Source organism: Chiloscyllium plagiosum, unplaced genomic scaffold (genome assembly GCF_037043375.1).
Source record: "Chiloscyllium plagiosum isolate Xiang-an unplaced genomic scaffold, Cpla_swu_hap1 HiC_scaffold_7, whole genome shotgun sequence".
NCBI classification, from domain to species: Eukaryota; Metazoa; Chordata; class Chondrichthyes; order Orectolobiformes; family Hemiscylliidae; genus Chiloscyllium; species Chiloscyllium plagiosum.
Genome location: NW_028270145.1, coordinates 65,070,741 through 65,090,770, shown reverse-complemented (window position 1 = coordinate 65,090,770; position 20,030 = coordinate 65,070,741). Strand labels below are relative to the sequence as shown.

Below are 20,030 nucleotides of genomic sequence, written 5' to 3'. Positions count from 1 at the left end.
TGGAATGCTCTTTTTTGTCTTTTACCTCAAGTTCAAGTTTTTTCTATTTTCTAATCCTTTTTTTTTCTTATTTTCAGCTTTCTTTATCTGCACTTACATTCTCACTAACTTAATTGGTTCACCATTTGGTTTGTGTTCCTGTCCAACCTCCAAATTTTGTGATATTATCTTAATTATGTCTGCCTTCCGAGCCCCTACTTGGAACATAACTAACTTTTTCACTATTTCAATTAGCCTAACCTTGGTTACGCTTTGCAAATCATTTCAGGGATAAATCTTGGCAACTGTCAAAGATATTTTGATGAAATGATACATGGGAGGAAAGGTAGTAGATGACCTTACCATTTAATTGGTGCTATAGTGGACAGTGAAGAAGGTTCTATAAGATTACAAAGAGATCTTGATCAGTTGGATCATTAGGTTGAGAAATGGCAGATGGAGTTTACTTTTGATAAATGTGAGATATTACACTTTTTGTAATACAAACAAGGACGGGACTAATACAATTAAATCGTAAGGCCCTGGATGGTATTGTAGAATGGAGTTACCTCAGGGTTCAGAAATACCTCTGGGTTCAGATACATAATTTTTTGAAATTTTGTGTCACAGTTAGATAGGATGGTTAAGAAAGTGTTTAGCAAGCATACCTTCTTTGCTCAGAGCTTTGAATATATAGGAGTTGGGATGGTGAGTCCTCTTCTGGAGTAGTATGTGTAGTTCTGGTCACCATGCTATAGTAATTATGATTAAATTGGAGACAGTTTGAACACTATTTACCAAGATGGGGAACGCAGGTTTGAGATATAAAAATAGATTGGAAAGACTGCACCTTTTTTTTTCATTGGAGCATAGGAGGTTGAGGGGTGACCCTTTAGAGGTTTGTAAAATCATGAGGAGCATAGAATAACTAGAGTCTTCTTCCTAGCGTGGAGTGTTCAAAGCTGGGCAACATTTTTAAGATGAGAGGAGAAAGATGTAAAAAGGACATTAGGGGCAACATTTTTACTCCGAGGGTAGTTTGTATGTGGAATGAACTGCCAGAGGTATTTCTCTGGATTCCAGTGACCTTTGGAAAATTACAAATAATGCGTCCACTATCTTTTATAGCTAGCTCTTTTAGGATGCCAGGATGTCCTGCAAACAAAATTTATTATATGAAGAGGGCATAATTGTTTTGCATGGGATGTATGCATCACCATCAAGAGAGTAGTTCTTGTCCATCCCTAATTGCCCAGGGGTCAGTTAAGAGTCAACCTTAACTGTATGTCTGGTGTCACATTGTATGTCTGGTGTCACATGTAAGCAAGCAAATTTTCTTTCCTAATAAATCTTGTAAAACCAGAAAATAAATCTACATTGATTACATGATCTCCATGAGATTATCTATTTTCATTCCAGATTTTAAAACCATTCAAATTTCACCCTCTGCTGTGGAACAATTTGAAGCCATGTTCCCAGAACCTTAGCCTGTGCCTCTGGGTCACTAGCCTAGTGATGTTACCCCTGTGCCACAGTGGGTAATGTTGAAGTATAAATGCTCATCTTTCAAAGTATCCCCAAAACACACTTATTGCAAAAAGATTTTTTAATTCTCAGTAGTGATTGACTTTCTGAAGGGGTTGGGGGGGGAAGGTGATTTGAACACTAAGTCATTCTTGAAGGCAGGAAGATAAGGTCTAGAAGTCTGTCGTTGTATTTCTGGCATGTGTGGGTAAGTCTTGAATTACTCATGGCTGCCTCTGGAGTCTTGGTAAACACAGCTTGGGCAGGAAATAGTCTTGAAATGTTTCTCATATAACCCTTTTAAAACAGCGAATAGGTTTTACCCTGAGCTCAACAAGAGTTTTATTTTCAGAATTGGGGATGATCAGCTGGGCAGCTTGATTGTAGAAAGCTTTTCTCCAACTTGGCTTCTCACAATAGCTTCTGAATGTGAGAGCTTCTGATTTGACTGGCAGCCTTCAGTGGGTGAGTCTTACCTCCATCTTAAGTCCAGAAGAAGGCCTGCCAGATTGTCTGATGTTTCAGCAGACTTTGGCAAAGTAAAGGGACACTAGCAACAATTGATCCTCAAAGCCTCAACAGGATTTCACCCCATGTTCTTGGGAGAACTCCAAAATAAAAGAATAAATCTTAGCTTAAGAGTTTAGGCGACTTAGGAGTGAAATCAAAAATCATTTCACCACAATGGTGATGACGAGTTGAGGCAAATTGCATTTTCTTAAAAAAAAAATCTGATTGCAATGTGAAGATCAAGACTTGAAATAAGCCATCAAAACAAACTTGCTTTGGGCATAACCTTTTTGTTTCTTTTATATATCCATATCACAGTTAAGGAGAAAAGAAATTATTTTTGCTGGTTTTCTTAAGATAGGTGTGTTTTTTAAATTTGTTTGATATTTCTTTTCCCTTTTAACACTCCTTAGAAGAGTATAAAGGAAGTAGGAGTATACTTAAGAGAGAAATCAGGAGGACAAAAAGGGGACATGAGATAGCTTTGGCAAATAGAATTAAGGAGAATCCAAAGGGTTTTTACAAATATATTAAGAATAAAAGGGTAACTAGGGAGAGAATAGGGCCCCTCAAAGATCAGCAAGGTGGCCTTTGTGTGGAGCTGCAGGGGGAGCTGTGGGGGAGATACTAAATGAGTATCTTGCATCAGTATTTCCTGTAGAAAAGGATACGGAAGATACAGACTGTAGGGAAATAGATGGTGACATCTTGCAAAATGTCCGTATTACAGAAGAGGAAGTGCTGGATGTCTTGAAACGGGTAAAGGTGGATAAATCCCCAGGACCTGATCAGGTGTATCCTAGAACTCTGTGGGAAACTAGAGAAGTGATTGCTGGGCCTCTTGCTGAGATATTTGTATCATCGATGGTCACAGGTGAGGTGCCGGAAGACTGGAGGTTGGCTGACATGGTGCCACTGTTTAAAAAGGGTGGTAAGGACAAGCTAGGGAACTATAGACCAGTGAGCCTGACGTTGGTGGTGGGCAAGTTGTTGGAGGGAATCCTGAGGGACAGGATGTACATGTATTTGGAAAGGCAAGGACTGATTAGGGAGAATCAGCATGGCTTTGTGCGGTGGAAATCATGTCTCTCAAACTTGTTTGAGTTTTTTGAAGAAGTAACAAAGAGGATTGATGAGATCAGAGCGGTAGATGTGATCTATATGGACTTTAGTAAGGCATTTGACAATGTTTCCCATGGGAGACTGATTAGCAAGGTTGGATCTCACTGAATAAAAGGAAAACTGGCTCAAAGGTGGTGGTGAAGGGTTGTTTTTCAGACTGGAGGCCTCTGACCAGTGGAGTGCCACAAGGATCGGTGCTGGGTCCTCTACTTTTTGTCATTTACATAAATGATTTGGATGCGAGCATAAGAGGTACAGTTAGTAAGTTTGCAGATGACACCAAAATTGGAGGTGTAGTGGACAGCGAAGAGGGTTACCTCACATTACAAAAGGATCTTTACCAGATGGGCCAATGGGCTGAGAAGTGGCAGATGGATAATTCTGATAAATGTGTGGTGCTGCATTTTGGGGAAGCAAATCTTAGCAGGACTTCTACACTGAATGGTTAGGTCCTAGGGAGTGTTGCTGAACAAAGAGACCTTGGAGTGCAGGTTCATAGCTTCTAAAAAGTGGAGTCACAGGTAGCTAGGATAGTGAAGAAGGCATTTGGTATGCTTTCCTTTATTAGTCAGAGTATTGAGTGCAGGAGTTGGGAAGTCATGTTGCGACTGTACAGGACATTGGTTAGGCCACTGTTGGAATATTGCGTGCAATTCTGGTCTTCCTATTGGAAAGATGTTGTGAAACTTGAAAAGGTTCAGAAAAGATTTACAAGGATTGGAGGATTTGAGCTGCAGGGAGAGGCTAAACAGGCTGGGGCTGTTTTCCTTGGAGAGTCAGAGGCTGAGGGGTGACCTTATAGAGGTTTACAAAATTATGAGGGGCACGGATAGGGCAAATAGGCAAAGTCTTATCCCTGGGGTTGGGGAATCCAGAACTAGAGGGCATAGGTTTAGGGTGAGAGGAGAAAGATATAAAAGAGAGCTAGGGGGCAACTTTTTCATGCAGAGGGTGGTACGTGTATGGAATGGGCTGCCAGAGGAAATGGTGGAGGCTGGTACAATTGCAACATTTAAGAGGCATTTGGATGGGTATATGAATAGGAAGGATTTGGAGGGATATGGGCCGGGTGCTGGCAGGTGGGACTGGATTGGGTTGGGATATCTGGTCGGCATGGACAGGTTGGACCGAAGGGTCTGTTTACATGCTGAACATCTCTGACTCTGACTCTAGTAGGCAGCAGAATGTTTGCTTTTCCTGAAACCCAATTTGTGAAGTTCAATTCAAAAATGTTTGTAAAAGCAAATTTGTTTTTACTCTAAAAGTCAGTTTGATAAATGCATTAAAATTCCAAATGCACTGAAGTATACAAGGAAAAATGAATTAAGTTTTAAAAAGGAAAGCTATCATTTCAAATTTCTCGAATACAAATATTGGCATTAAATGATGTGAATGTTGAGTAATCTTTTCTAGTTGGCTGGTCTGGCATAGACCTGTTCATTGAAATTCAGATCCAGGTGGATTGCAGCTGAAGGTGTGACAATATAATTCTTATCGCCTGGAAAATTAATTTTCAGGATTTCATTTCTGGAAATTGATTTCTGGAGAGGTCGAGACGAGAAACAGTCTGTAAATAAGGCAGGAGCTGCTCTATTGTTGACTAAACCAGTACAAAAGGCAAACTGAGGAAAGTAGTCAAAGCTGTCTCATTAAAAATATACAACCAAAGCTATTCAAAAGCTGTGACTTTTCTTATGACTGGGATTCTGCATGAGTCACTTTAGCTACCAAGGTTATTTAGATTGGAATATAAGAATATACAAATGTCCGTCCTGGTCTGCCATAGTTATGTCATTGTTACCATGACATCTTATAAGCACTTCAATAAAGATGCTGTGGAGACTAGACTGTTGTCCCGTGAATGCAACACGGTGTCAGAAATGGAGTTGAGAGAGAGCAGGTTGGCAATATTGAGTCTTAGACACAGGTAGGTTGTAACTATAGAATGAGAGTATCAAATAAATGTGAAATACCAGCTGGACACTGGTGCTTCTTGCAACAGTATTAGCTTGCATAAAGTCATACCAGATGACAATCCAGCAGTAATACCTCTAAAAGATGAAATTGAGGATCTCTGAATGATACTTGCCCCAGAAGGACAAATGTGTCTGAGAATCCAATGCTATTGGCAAGATTAAAGATTTGGAATTCCAGAGATTAGAGGTAATGTTCAAGGCATTCACCTCAAGAAGAAAGTCAAAGGTTCAGAATAATTACTCTACTCTAAATGGTCCAAATTAGATTTATATTGTTTCACACCGCACATGCGCTGTTTGTCTGTCAGTCAGTTTAAGGAGGAGGTTTGGGCTGCAGGACCATATAGGAAAATTGATGCTGAAGTCAGAAAATGAAAAGACTCCCTTTCTGGACACACCTTACAAACATTTTAATAAAGATGCCATATATCCCAAGACTGTCTTGTGAGCACACAACAGGATATCTATGGTCAAAAATGATTGTTTTGTAACATAACTGTGGGGCTGTTTGCAGAAATCATGGGTTTGACTAGCTCTTTGAAATTCTAAAGATGGGTATTAGGATTTAAAAATGTTAACTCTGCTTTGCTTTAGCTCCACCAATGCCTCCTGAGCTTTTCCAGCTCACTTTGTTTCAATTTAAAGAGCTCTTCCTTTGTTCATTGCTGGCTGGTATAGACACCTTGCTATGTGGTTACTCGGTGTTGACTTGGTTTGAATGTCTGTAAAATGCAGGGAATGTTGCTTTCCAAGAGGACGATGTAAGCTTTTGTTCTCTGGTTGCTGCTCAATGGGCAGTTCATTTACAATGCAGAGTGATGACAACAGCATGGTTTCAATTCCTTCATTGGCTGAGGTTACCATGAAGATGTCTCCTTCTTTTTCTGTTCCCTCAACTGAGGTGTGGTGACCCTTGGCTTAAACCATTTCAAGCAGTCTTCCTTGAACAAGAGACCAGCCATATGGTCTGGTAGGACCATGGTGACTTTACTGGTCAGAACTTTACAGAAATAGCAGCAACCATGTTGTCAGTTCAGCGACAAACAATTGTGGGAATATAGTTTAAATTGAAACAAAATATGTTAGAGTCCTCTCCCTGCCTTCGAGAACTTGCAACCATAACTACTGTTTTGTTAGTCTTGAATTATGAACTTGTTGCCTCCTAACCTTTTATCACATTCATTTTCTTTTGGTCTTCTTGCAACCACCACCCTCACCATCTCTTCCCCCACCCACACCACCACCACCGTCACCGCTTAAAATTTTTTTAAAAAACTTGCTCAGTGCTGATGGAACACCTCCAACCTGAAATGTTAACAACATTTGTCTGCACATATTCTGTCTGACAGGCTAAGTCTTTCCAATATTTCTGATTTTTAAAATTTCTAGCATTTGCATTATTTTGCTTTCCTAATAAGTCTGGGTTGAGTGGCACACTCTGACTCCTAATCCATTTTGCTGTTGTTTGTTTCCTTTTGCAGTGATGAACGTTGGTTTTGGGTTGGATTAAACAAGAGAAATCCAGATTCCAAAGGCTCTTGGGAATGGAGTGACGGCAGACCGGTAAACTTTTCTATCTTGCAGTTTACAAATTTTCTTTTTGTTTTGTTCATTGTGAAAAGAAAAAGACTAGCATTGCACAAAACTGTTTTGGCTTCAGAGGTTTCTCTTCTCCAGTCCATTCTTGTGTTTTATTCTGGCGGAATTAATAATGTAATGTATTGATCCATCCATTCAACATCTTCTCCCCCCCCCCCCCCCCCCCCCCCCCCCCCCCCCCAGCCATCCGCCCCCAACCCAGGGCTGGCATCAACTTATCATTACAATCAAGAAACAGAGGCCCTGAGTGTACTGACATTTGTTTTTATTATATTCATAATATTGTGAAGAGGTGTCTGTATTCTGGCAAAGTGACTAACATTGCAAAATAACAATCATGATATGGACTTTGATACGTCACGAACCTGGGTAACCATGATGTTGAATTTAAAAGAAACAAAATTTGTGATAGTAATGTAAGATGAAGATGACACAGAATTAAGAAAAGTCTTTACCTTTGTAAGGTTCCTTTTGTTCTCTGGTAAATCTTTCACAATGATGATACAGTGGAGAAGAAGGTTACTTGGCCCATCATGGCTTTGTGCAATGGCTCTCTGAGCTTTTTTAACTTAGTGCCAATCTCTTGCCCTTCTCCTGTAACTTCACATCTCATTTCTGTTCAAACGAACATCTAATGCTCTCTTGAATGTCTGAATTGAATCTGCCTCTAACACACTTCCAGCCAGTGCATCCCAGACTAAAAAGGGATTTTTCTCCTGTGATTTGTTTCTTTTAGAAAGCAGTTGAAGACTCTGTGCCCATTGGTTCTCAATCTGAGTTTTTTTTCCAGACCCTTCATGATTTTGCAAACTTCTTTCAAATCTCCTCACAGTCTTCTCCTTTCCAAGGAGAACAGTTCCCATCTTTCTCCATTTCTGAATAGTCTCTTCATTCTCTTAAAACTGCTGCTCTATCGCTCTCCAGTGCACCCAGAAGTATATGCAGTACGCTAACTGATGTCTTCTCTCAGCTCCTTGTAACCTCCCGGTTCCCTTTTATTAGCTCTTATATGTTAACTCCAAATTACAAGATACTAAGGAGGGCAAACGAACTTTGGCAACTGTACCAGGCATTACAGAGACTTTGTGCAATATTGGTCCCCTTGAGGAGGGATCAAGTTTAATTCAAGGTAATGTGGAGGATGTTCACTCGATTGATCCTAGAGATGAGGGGTTTGGCACGAAGAGAGATTGAGCAGCTTAAGCTTATACTTTCTAGACTTTAGATGAATGAAAGGGGGATTTAATTGAGGTACATAAGATGCTGAAGAGGATTGTGACAAAGTAAAGATAGAGAAGATACCTCGTGGGGTAACCTAGAATAAGGGGTAGCAGATTTAAAACAGAAATGAGGAAAAATTATTTCTGAGTTATTTGTGAATCTGTGGAATTCACTACCCCAGAATACAGTTAGACACCATTTTTCCTTACAAATCCATGCTCATTCTTTCAAATCAATCCATATTTTTCCATGCTCGACAGCCATTTGTTTTTTGAACAAGAATGTGATGTTTACAATTCTTTAATCTTTCAGCATCACCTCCAAAGATTGAAAAATGATTGCCAGTGCTGGTTCCTTATCAACTTGTACAATTTACAGCGCCTACAGTATCTACTCCTCATCAATTTTGAACCTTTCCAGTGACAGAGTTTCCTTCTTTGCCACCATGACTTGGACTGTACTTTCCACGTAAAGACTAATGCAAAGTACCTCACCATGCCATTTATCTCTTAGCGTCAGTCCTTATTTGGCCTTCGCTCTCTTCCTACTACCCTTTTATTGTTAATGTGATTACAGAAAACTTTGACAGTACTTTGTTTTCCTGTTAGTTTCCAGTCTTTTAACTCTCTTTAGTTCTTGATTGTATTTACTGGTTGGCACCTGTCATAAGCACATTCCTCTTTTTTTAAATTTCTATCTCCTTTATCATCCATGAGTTCTGGATTTGTTTGTCCTATTTTCCCTTTTAAGGGAATGTACCTTGTCTTAGTCCAAACTATCTCCTCTTTGAAAGTACCTGATTGTTCAGCAACTCTTTCTTTTATTCCCTTCCCCTTTCAACCTTTGGTTTCAGTCTGTGTGGCCCAGAATGCTTTGTACTTAGAGTAGTTAACACCCTAGATCGGCTCCTGCCTGAAACATCAACTTTCCTGCTCCTCAGATGCTGCTGACCTGCTGTGCTTTTCCAGCACCATTCGAATCTTGACTTGAGATCTTCCCATCCTTGACTGAGGGCCCTGTCACCACAATGACATAATCCCCAGACATTTCTTGACTCCCTAATTAAACTAACTATACTTAGTGTACTTGCATAAGTGCATGTAACCTTGATTTTAAACTTCATTACTTTCTCCCTTCCTTTGATTTCTCTCTTAGGGCTATCTGTCGATCTCGTGCACTCTCTAGTACAATATTCTCTCCTGGTTCCCACATCCTTGCAGAGTTAGTTTAAAGCCCTCTCAGTGACGCCAGCAAAATGCCCAGCAAAGATCTCAGTCCCAGTTCTGTTTAAGTGCAATGTGTCTGGCTTGTACAGGTGCCATCTCCTCTAAAGCCAGACAGTGTCCCAAGAATCTCAAACCCTTCTTCTTGTATCATCTTTCTCACCACACGTTCATCTGTCTAGTCGAGAAGTCAAGAGGTAACTGATTGAAGTCTTCAAGATATTATCAGGAAAAATTACTGAGATAAGATAAATTATTTCCACTGGCTGGGAACTCTAGAATTTGGGGGCATAGTCTGAGCATGAGGGCCAGACCGTTCAGGAGAGATGTTAGGAAGCACTTCTGTACACACAGCAGTCAGTGTTTGGAACTCTTTTCACAAGCAGCAGTGAATGCAGGATCACTTATTAATTTTAAATCTGAGATAAAAATTGTTTGTCACGCAAAGGTATTCAAGGATGTAGGCCAAAGGCAGGTGGATGGAATTAGGCCACAGTTGAACCATGGATGGAGGAGCAGGCTGGAGAGACTGAATGAGATGGAAATGTGTTGCTGGAAAAGCGCAGCAGGTCAGGCAGCATCGAGGGAACAGGAGAATCGACGTTTCGGGCATTAGCCCTTCTTCGTGAAGAAGGGCTAATGCCCGAAACGTCGATTCTCCTGTTCCCTAGATGCTGCCTGACCTGCTGCGCTTTTCCAGCAACACATTTCCATCTCTGATCTCCAGCATCTGCAGACCTCACTTTCTCCTGGAGAGACTGAATGGCCTACTCCTCTTCCTATGCCCCATTTCTGTACTCACTGGCATGTGGCATTGGGAGTAATCTGGAATTTACTACTTTAAAGACCCTGCTTGCTAATTATCCACCTGGCTCCTTAAATTCCAATTTCAGGACTTGCAGACCTCCTCCCCACCGATGTTGTAAATACCAGTGTGGAACATGACCTCTGTTCATACTCCCAACAGAAGAATGTCCTCCAGCTATTTTGGGACATATCTGACCCTAGCACCAGGGAGGCAACACACCATCCTGGAGTCACGTTGATAGTGGAAGAAACATCTGCCTGATCTGCTAACTAAGGAATCCCTTGGCAGTACTGACTTTCTACCCCTCTTCCTCTCCTGCTGTCCAGCTGGGCTGTCTGTGTTGCTACAGTCTTGGCTCTTCCATTCCTCTAAGGATTCATCGTCCTCCTTGATATCCAGATCAGAAGACGGAGACCTCTGTGTACTGCTTTCCTACTCTCCTGTTTCTCTCTCACTGCCAGGTAATCACTCCATTTCCCATTTACTTGCCTGCCCTAACCTGTGGTGTGATCACTTCTCTGAATATTCTATCCACATAGTTCTCTGACTTATGGAGACTTGGTGACTCCAGCCACTGCTTAAACTCTGAAACCCAGACACTGTAGAGAGTGACATTTCCTGTACATGGACTTGGCTGGCTCACAATAAATATGCACAACTCTCTCATGCCACATAATGACCATTCGCCTAGCTGACCTGCCCTGTCATACCTTAACCTTTCAAATCACTTAAAGTGACTAACATTATAGTAATTAAACTTGCTTTATTTTAACGTTACTCTAGTACTATCACCTATAAACACGAGATTGGTAGAAAGTTCCAATTCTTCACTCTTGGTTATAATCAACTGTCTCCTGTGCCTATAATTTTTTTTTTTTGCATTTCCTGTTCTTATTTAGAATTTCGCATTTTCAAAATTACCAGAGTAAGTGCTCAGCAACCAACTAACTTGCTATTTTCTTGTGACATTACTATAGATTTTTTTCAAATTCAGCCAAATATATCCAGAGGGTGCACTCCCACATCTCTGGCTCCCCTCACCCCCAGGAGGTATATGAAAATCCCCAAGCTTTGACTTCTCCTTACTCAGCAGACACACAACTGTACGTATTTGGGATGGTTTTACAACTTCAGCAGGGAGTAATTCCTGGGGGGAGCATCGATCCAAAAGTATCAGCATTTATCTGACCTGAATAACTGCTGTCCACTGAGAGCATGTAATCTAAATTATCTTTGACAGATATGTTCTAATATTTTATCTTTGATAGGTTTCGTTGGTGACTTTACCCTTTGATTTTAAAGAAGATGATTATGCTGTCAGAAATTGTGGTGCATTTCAGGTGAGATTCCAACACTTCAAAAATGAAATATTTCTTACATTTTCCAGAAGATATTTTTTGGTGTTGGTAAAGTTACATTTATTGCTCATTCCTGTTCACCCCAAAAAAATAATGGTGAACCATCTGCTTCATCTTTTGTTGCAGTTCCTATGATAGATAATCAAAATTCTGGAATTCCTTGACTAACAATGTGAACAGCACTTCGATTCACATCAGGAAAACAAGATCCTGTCAACTGCTCCCTTCTGTTATTTTGTGATAATGACCACAAGGGGAGGTACTTTTTAGGTAAACTTAGTGAGGTGCTGCATTATATTCTGTCACCAGCTCATTCTGTCATCACAGTGATTGAAGGAGATCACAATTTGTTCAATGGCAGAAGACCAATCGAGCAAACCACTTTCTTCTTAATGTTCAGTTATTTCAGTATTGTTGCAACCTCACTCATACATTTGAATAGTGAATATTTCTGACTTGATACTGAAGAATCTTTCATGCTGTGTGAAAGATTGATTACTAACTGCTTTTGATTCACATCTGGTCAGTGGTAACTTCTGGATATTTTTGAATAATTATCGCTATAATGTGCTTTTTTTATTAAGAGTCGAAAAGAGGTTGTCAGATAATTACTTGTCAAAGGAAAATGCAATTGTCTGCCTTTGTAAGCATGGGTGTAATCTAGATATTTCTGATACAAACTATTTGGAGGATTTGAAAATGCTGTTGAACATTGTAGAACAGTTAACAAATAGCCCTCTTTCTGAACTTGAGTCTGAAGAACATTGTTGAAAGTGCAGAAAATGAATTGAACGATAACTGTGCCCCAAGGGACACAGAGATGTTGTGGTCTGTGATCTTCAGCCTTTGATAATGGTGATTACTTTCCTGTGTCTGGTATGACTCCCGCAGTCTTCTGTTTTTGCTCTAGGACTTATATATAGCTAATGAATGGTAATTTATTTCCTTTTCTTTTATGGTTTGTGTTTTTTTTTGTAGTTGCAATTTGTATGTTGTATTACATTCTTCCTACATTTCACTCAGTTGTCTTGCCAACAAATACAGTGTGATTTGTAGCAGCAAACACGAGTGATGAAATTTTTTGAGGATTCCATTTGCACTCAAAAGTTGAGGAGAAAATAAATGAAAAAACCAGTAGCAGTCAATATGATCAGTGTGCCAGTTTGGGGGAGGTGACAACCTAGTGACCTGATCACTGGACTGTTATTTCAGATACCCAGGTAATTTCCTGGAAACCTGGGTTCAAATCCTGCCATGGCAGGTGGTAGAATTTGAATTCCATAAACATCTGGAATAAAAAGTCTAACCATGTCCATGAATCCATTGTCAATTGCCAGAAAAACCCATCTGGTTCACTAATGTCCTCCAGGTAAGGATGGCAGTTTCCTTCCCTAGTGTGACCTACATGGGACTCCAGCAATTGTTTGACCATTAACTGTCTACTGGGCAATAAATGTTAGCCTAGTCAGTGATGCCCTTTATCCCATGAATGAATAACAAAATCACTGACAATAGATTTATAGAGCTTGCCATTCAGAGCCCTTCCCCATGGTTTCAGTATAATTGTACATGATGTTCCAATAAATAATATCTTCATTACTTGTTAACTGTGGGGGTGTATTAACCTGCAATTTCAACTGGAGTTTCTGGTTTAACTGTATGACCAAAGTGATATTACTGGTTTGTCTGCTTATTAATTGTCGTACTCCGTCAGCTAATGAACTGTTTCAAGCAAATGACTAATGAATTAGTCATCATGATCAACACTTAAAAGTTATTACTGGGAAAAATTATTTAATCATCCTTCATAGATATCAAAAACTTTGATTTTAGATCATGTTTTTAACATGATAGAATGGTTAACTCAAAATTTTACACTGAAGCATTGCCAACCAAAAATTACAATGAAGAACATAAGGACATTTTAGTTCATTTGACCAAAAGCTTTGTCAGGGAGCTTTCTAAGGATCAGCTTGAAGGAAATGGAGCAGAAAGAAAGAGAGAGAGAGAGATGGAGAAAGAGGAATTGCAGGGTTTAAGGTTTTGGCAGCTGAAGGCGCTGGTCCAACAATAGAGTGATTTAATTCGAATGGGTGAGGGGTCAGAAATGGAAGGTGGATAACCTCTCCATGTAGTTATTTTAGTGATCTGTTTGTGCCATGCTGTGTCATACCTCAGGGACAAGTGTGACTTGAACCCAAATCTCTGGCACCAAGGTAGGAATACCACTGTGCCACAAGGCCTCCCCCACCCCTATTACTCAATATAATGACACTATTGCATTTGTCAAGGTGTAGGAGGTCCGTTACTCGTCCAGGAGGTTCTTGTTCATGTTTAAAAAAATTTCCATTCACCTACAACTATTATGACTGAGGCTGGAGTAGTGCATTACTGCTCTAGTAGTCTTACTACTCCATAGGTTGCAACATAAATTAAAAGGTGCTTTTGCTGGTTACCAAAATGTCCAGTGAAGTGCTTTTATCAGGTTTTAAACAAAATTATCTATCAGCCAGATTTCTTTTATAAACATGATTTTGCAGGTTCATTATCAAAAACCAAGTCATTCAATAAAGATACAATAATTTGTTAACATACATAGTCAGAGATATATAAATATCTCCAGAACACACTTATACATAAAGCCTTCAGGAAAACAGGGCAAAGCAACAGATTCATTGTAGAGTTCAACTTTATGAAGTAAAAAGCTTTTTAGTCAATAGGTTATTCTAAAAGGCAGAAGGAAAAAGCATTAAATGTTCTGGAGTCTGTAGCTTTGTCCTGGTATGTTGATCAAATCACCTCGCATGCATAATTGTGTTTTGAGGTCTTGCAGTCACAATTTGCTTCGGAAACCCAATCTTCACATGTTCTTTCAACAACTCTTTGAAAACAGCAAATCCGTTTCACCCATACATAATGTAGGAAGGTTTATTTTCAGAAATTGGTTTGGCTTCATATAAAATACTGTGTACAGTTCTGGTCGCCACACTACCAAAAGGATGTGGACACTTTGGAGAGGGTGCAGACAAGGTTTACGAGGATTTTGCCTGGTATGGTAGGTGCTAACCATGAAGTGAAGTTGAGTAGGTTAGGTTTATTTTCACTAGAAAAAGGAGATTGAGGGAGGGACCTGATTTGAGGTTTACAAAATCATGAAGGGTATAGACCGGGTGGATAGAGACAAGCTTTTTCCCAGGGTGAAGGATTCAATAACGAGAGGTCAAGTTTTCAAAGTGAGAGGTGGAAAGTTTAAGGGGAATACACACAGCAAGTACATCACACAGAGGGTTGTGGGCATTTGGAACAAGTTGCCAGCAGAGGTGGTAGAGGCAGGCACGGTAGATTCATCTAAGATGCATCTGTCCAGATGCATGAGTAAGTGGGGAGCAGAGGGATACAAATGCTTAGGAATTTACCGACAGGTTTAGACAGTACATTTTGATCGGCTCAGGCTTTTAGGGCTGAAGGACCTGTTCCTGGGCTGTGAATTTTCTTTGTTCTTAAATGGGAAAGATCAGCTGGGCGGCTTGTGCTTTGCAAGCATGCCTCCCTATCTGCATGATCTTAGCAGGTTTCTCACTGAGTCAGTCACTATTCAAAACAGCCCCTGCAGGGGCCTACAGTCAGGCAAGCTGTTTTTAAATCCTGTGACTTCTAGGAAGTCTAGAAGTGGCGCGCCTCATACTGTTCATGTTCATTTAGCTTGGGCTAGCAGGAACCTCCTATAGAAAGGAGACCTGAGGCTTCCACTGCTTCCCCAAGTAGCAGCTGGAACTCACGTCCGTAACATCAAATTCCAGTCATCCGGTGAGCCTTAGGTATGACTAAATAATTTCACCCTTCTTCTATTCCACACCAGCATTTTCACCTGCCAGTCACTGCACTTTTAAGGTAAGAATCTGTTGAAAATCACTCTGTAAATATTTGATAGGATTAGTTAAAATCATGATCATGAAATTAGTCAGATCTTGTAAACAAAGTATTGATTTTTCATTTACATGGACTATTAAGAAAGAAAGTAGCAGTAATAAATTTCACTCCTTACTCTGATAAGAGTGTAAGCATAGATTTGACTGTGTAACATATGAACAGTGCTAACAAAAACAAAAGTTACTGGCAAAGCTCAGCAGTTTTGGCAGCATCTGTGAAGAAAAGTTAGAGGTAACATTTCCGGTCCAGTGACCCTTCCTCAGTGCTCCCAATTTTATAGTTCCTTTGCAGCTGGAATTTTCAACAATGAATGGTATCAAATTTGTTATATACATTTTTGATTATGCAAACAATACAGTTTCATTTTGTACTTCCACAGACTCAGAGACCTTTGTGGCATCGTTTCATGATGTTTGATGTCAGAAGGAAATTTGATTATCACTTGATGCCCTTCCATTGTGATATTAAACTGGAATGGGTGTGTCAAATACCTAAAGGTAATTGTTTATCCAAATTACTGCAGTTATCTATGATATGTTAGTTAACTTTGCTGCAATTATCACTGCATCAATCATTTAGCTAAATAATTAATGTTGAGCTTTTAGATTGCTACATTCATTATATAAGAGAAGATGACACCAGGAAGCAGGTTAATCATGCTGAAATTAATTTATTTCTGTGGGCTACAAGCAGATATAGGATTTATTGTTCAATGATCTTTTTTCACTTTTAACATTTATGTACTTTTTTTAAGGCAGAGTAGAAAAGTGCATCACTTCAGGTTTGGTGATATTAATAAAGTAACTAAAAGGAATAGAAGGTACAGCACTTCTCTTGCTCTAACATTTGAGAAGCTGGTGGGTTTACCATAGGGGAAAAAGATATTTGGTAGTGCAAAACTTAAGTATTGCTGAAACAATAAATTTTTTTTTAAAGATTTGTTTTGCACTTTCAGGATAATTTGCAAGTATACTAATTCAAGGGGAAAGCCAGCATTTATACTATGCAAGTAGAGACTGCTGATCAGCAAAAGAAGTCTGATTGTTGCTTCTATAGTGAGTGTGCCAGTTAATGATAATTGATAGTTAAATTCCAGGCTTTGTTTAAATTTTAAACTGAGCACATTGTCTCTGGTATTGCCCTGAAAAATTAACCAGCAAATGATTTTCACCCATTTTACTGAGTTTAAACAGGCATATTATTTGTACATGTTCTTTCTGCCTACAAAGAACAACGCTCTGTGTACTTAGATGTGTAGCTTCCAATATAAGCGAAAGTGTGCCATACCATAAACCTGACTGAAACTCCTGATCATTTGTTAGCATAATTCTTCACCTACTTGAGATTATTCAGCAAGTATTATCCAATTGCAAAAACCTATCAAATGTTGGTCACTGAGATTTGTAAGTACAAGCTGGTTGAGGGTGTGGTTATTATCTTGCAAACAGATGAAGGGATATGTTATTTGATACAACCCACTATCCTTTAGAATATATGGCCTACTTTTACAACACAGTGGGGAACCTATCTGTTAATTAAACTAAACACCCAGAACAGTTTGCCTCGCCTTGTAATCTGTTAAAATATGAGTGACAGAGAACTCCCAAATTCTACTATTTAAAGAAAATAATATCAAATTATTCTTTAAAAGAGAACATTAAACAACAACTGTTCACAACTCTAAGCCTCACTTTCTCTAAACAGCTTATTATCTGCCTCCAGCTCTAACAATATACTGTTCCAATAAAATTCCATCGACTTAATTCCAAAACGATACAGCGGCTATTGTCTCCAGTGTCTTTCTCCTTGGGTCATCTTTTACTTGAATATATTTAATATAAAAAAGTACCTTTTGAAAGAGTGTTTCAACATCTTGGGTCTTTCTCACTGATTTTCAAAATGTCTGCCTTTTTTTATATACCCAAAATTTGATAATCTAATTGGTTTGTTGTTGGCAAAACAATAAATTCAAACTCAAATGGGTTTTAGTATCCTGGGCTATATTTTAAACTGGTTAAATGCAAATTGTTGTCAAAACAACAACCAACTCTCCTATCTATTTCACAGCCAAATGTTACATATTTTCAATTTTCCAGTACACTGAGGCTGCTAGTTAATCATATGACAGGTGCGTGTAAGTTCTCAGTGCAGAAGAGCATTCACTCTTTCAAAGGGACAGTACTTTCCTTTTAAAGTACACTCCTTCAAATTAATAACACTACATATTTGGTTTCCCACTGGCACTGAAATTCATGTACAACATTACTGTTTTAATGATAGGATGCTTTTTTTGTTTGACAACAGCATCCTGTTAGTGGTGAATACTATTGTCTTGCTACTGCATTGTAGCAGCTTGAAACAGTTGATTTCACCTGTTAATCAAACTTTGTAGATGCCTCATCTGAGGTAGAGTTGGCACTTATCACAGCCAGGAGTGATTGCTTGAGGCCCATCCATGTGTTTGCACAATGTATAGCCATTATCCTGTATGATGGTTCTGGTGCGCTGTATTTCAGCATCAAGTGTGAAAGGTGAACAAACTGGTCAGGATCTATTTGCAAGGTTGTTGATCAGGTCACCTTCGTAGCATGTGGAGCTATAGGAATCCTAACAAGGTATACTGAACAGTGATCATAGATTTGTGGTAAACAGTAGTAAAGACCCTCTGGCCCATTTCTCAACTAGGATAGCAAGGAAAAAGAGCTCATTTAATGTTCCACACTAGGTATGAACTTGAACATTAAATGCTACACATTAAGACATGTATAAGAATCTTGCATACATCTGCAGATTTAAAATAGAACAAATGAATCATCAACGTATTTACAATATGCAAGGACTAAAAAATTAGATGCAATTCCATTAAATACACATTTCTGAGAATCCAACAAAGATACTCGTGAGCCCTGAGCCAAGTGGGAATCCCATGGTAACACCATCAATTTGAGCATATATGGTGTCATTGAAAGTGAAATGAACTGCATGAGTTGCTGAGTTTTTAAGTTTCATGAATACTGATTCATACAATGGTGGTGCATCTAGACCTCTGAAGTGTGCTACAGCACAGATGTCTGGCTTCCTTGAATGGTATGTTGGTGAATGTATTAAGTACCAGGCAGGCACCTGAATTCTGTATTGCTATCTGTGCAAATGTGAAGAAATCTTTCACCACGCAAGTGGAAAATATGCTCAGAAATGATTGGAGCAATTCACGCAAGCATTTGGCCAATTCATATTCTGCAGAACCAGTCATGGATAAGATCAGGTGTAAAAGGACAGCATGTTTGTGTGTCTTGCACAACCATGCATGTGCAAAATTTGTGAGCCATGAGGGCCAATCTATTTGTATATATTTCCCCAGCAATTTGTTGCTCTTGTAGAAAAGCAGCAAACATTTTATTTAGACAGCTCCCGAGTAATATTTTCTGGTTATGCTGAGCAGCAGGTCCAATGGGTTCAGATAAATCCCTTGCATATTTCCAATATGTACATGGTACATTTGCTATATTTGAATCTCTAACTGCATGTAAGAAGGCCCATGTGTGTCTGTGTAGACTTCATCCTCTGCTCAAATTAATTTTTAAAGTAGAACAATCAAATTAGCTGTATTATTTCCTTAATGTCCCAGATGAGAAATCAGCCATGGGGTTCTCTACTACTGTCTATCACACTTATGACCATTGGACAGTATAAATGTGGAATTCCCACTGTTCCATGCAGTTTAAGGTTGACTTTATTGGCAAACTCAAAGGGCTGAAGCTTTTGTTCACCATATAAACTTGATGTTGAAGTAGGGCACATCAAATCTGGGTACCCAAATCAGATTATTTGTCACTGTATAACGTGTGAACTCATTCAAGACTCAAAGGTCTGGAAAAGTACACAGTCTGTCTCAGATTATCCAGGAAGAGCAAGGTATCTCAAGGGTTTTAACAACAGCTGAATCTAACAGTTTCACATAACCCAGTTAGTGTTTGCCACTAACAGGACGCTGCCGTCAAACCAACAAGATGATCTGCCTTTCGCAAAAATGAGGAGAGTAGTGTGTGAATTTCAATGTTGCTATGAGGTAAAGTTTGTCCTAAAGCCCAGTGGATCATATCAAACACCATGTCCTTTTTAGCTGTTCACAACAGTAAGGTATTGACCATGCTGACAAAACAGTGTCCAACATTAGATGTAATTCTGCAATTGGATAAAATTTGCTGGGTAGTCCTACATGTATGAAGAATTATGCTGATGACCACTTGAGGATTATCAGTCAGGCTCACAGATTGATGCAGTGGTGTATTGGATGCTACATGTGGGCAGCATGGTAGCTCAGTGGTTGGCACTGATGTCTCAGTGCCAGGGGCCCAGGTTTGTTTCCAGCCTCTGGCATCTGTTTGTGTGGAGTTGTGTGGACATTCTCCCCGTGTCTATGTGGGTTTCCTCTGGGTGGTCTGGTTTCCTCCCATAATCTAAAGATTTGCAGGTAAGGGTGAACTGGCCATGCTAAATAGCCCATAGTGTTCAAGGTTATATAGGTTAGGTGGATTAGTCAAGGGAAATGTAAAGTCATAGGTGAATGGGTCTGGATGGAATACTCTTCGGAGAGTCAGTGTGGACTTGTTGGGCCTAATGGCCTATTTACACACTAGGGATTCTATAATGCGGTGTCTTTATCAAATCAAAGCTAGTGGTAGCCATTCACCGATGTCATTCATAGCCATATCAAATCAGTTCACCTGCCTGGTTTAAAAGTTAGACACAGTCTAGCAGTTAACATCATTAATTGGTG

General features: G+C 39.5%; 1 protein-coding gene across 1 annotated transcript in view; it reads left to right on the top strand.

The window, feature by feature from the left end:
- Positions 1-20,030, top strand: part of ly75 (lymphocyte antigen 75) — a 141,801-nt gene that overhangs the window by 60,963 nt on the left and 60,808 nt on the right. The window contains exons 14-16 of the mRNA XM_087988567.1: positions 6,593-6,674; positions 11,231-11,302; positions 15,630-15,747. Of these exons, the coding sequence (XP_087844693.1) occupies positions 6,593-6,674; positions 11,231-11,302; positions 15,630-15,747 (272 nt within the window). The remainder of the gene's footprint in view (positions 1-6,592; positions 6,675-11,230; positions 11,303-15,629; positions 15,748-20,030) is intronic.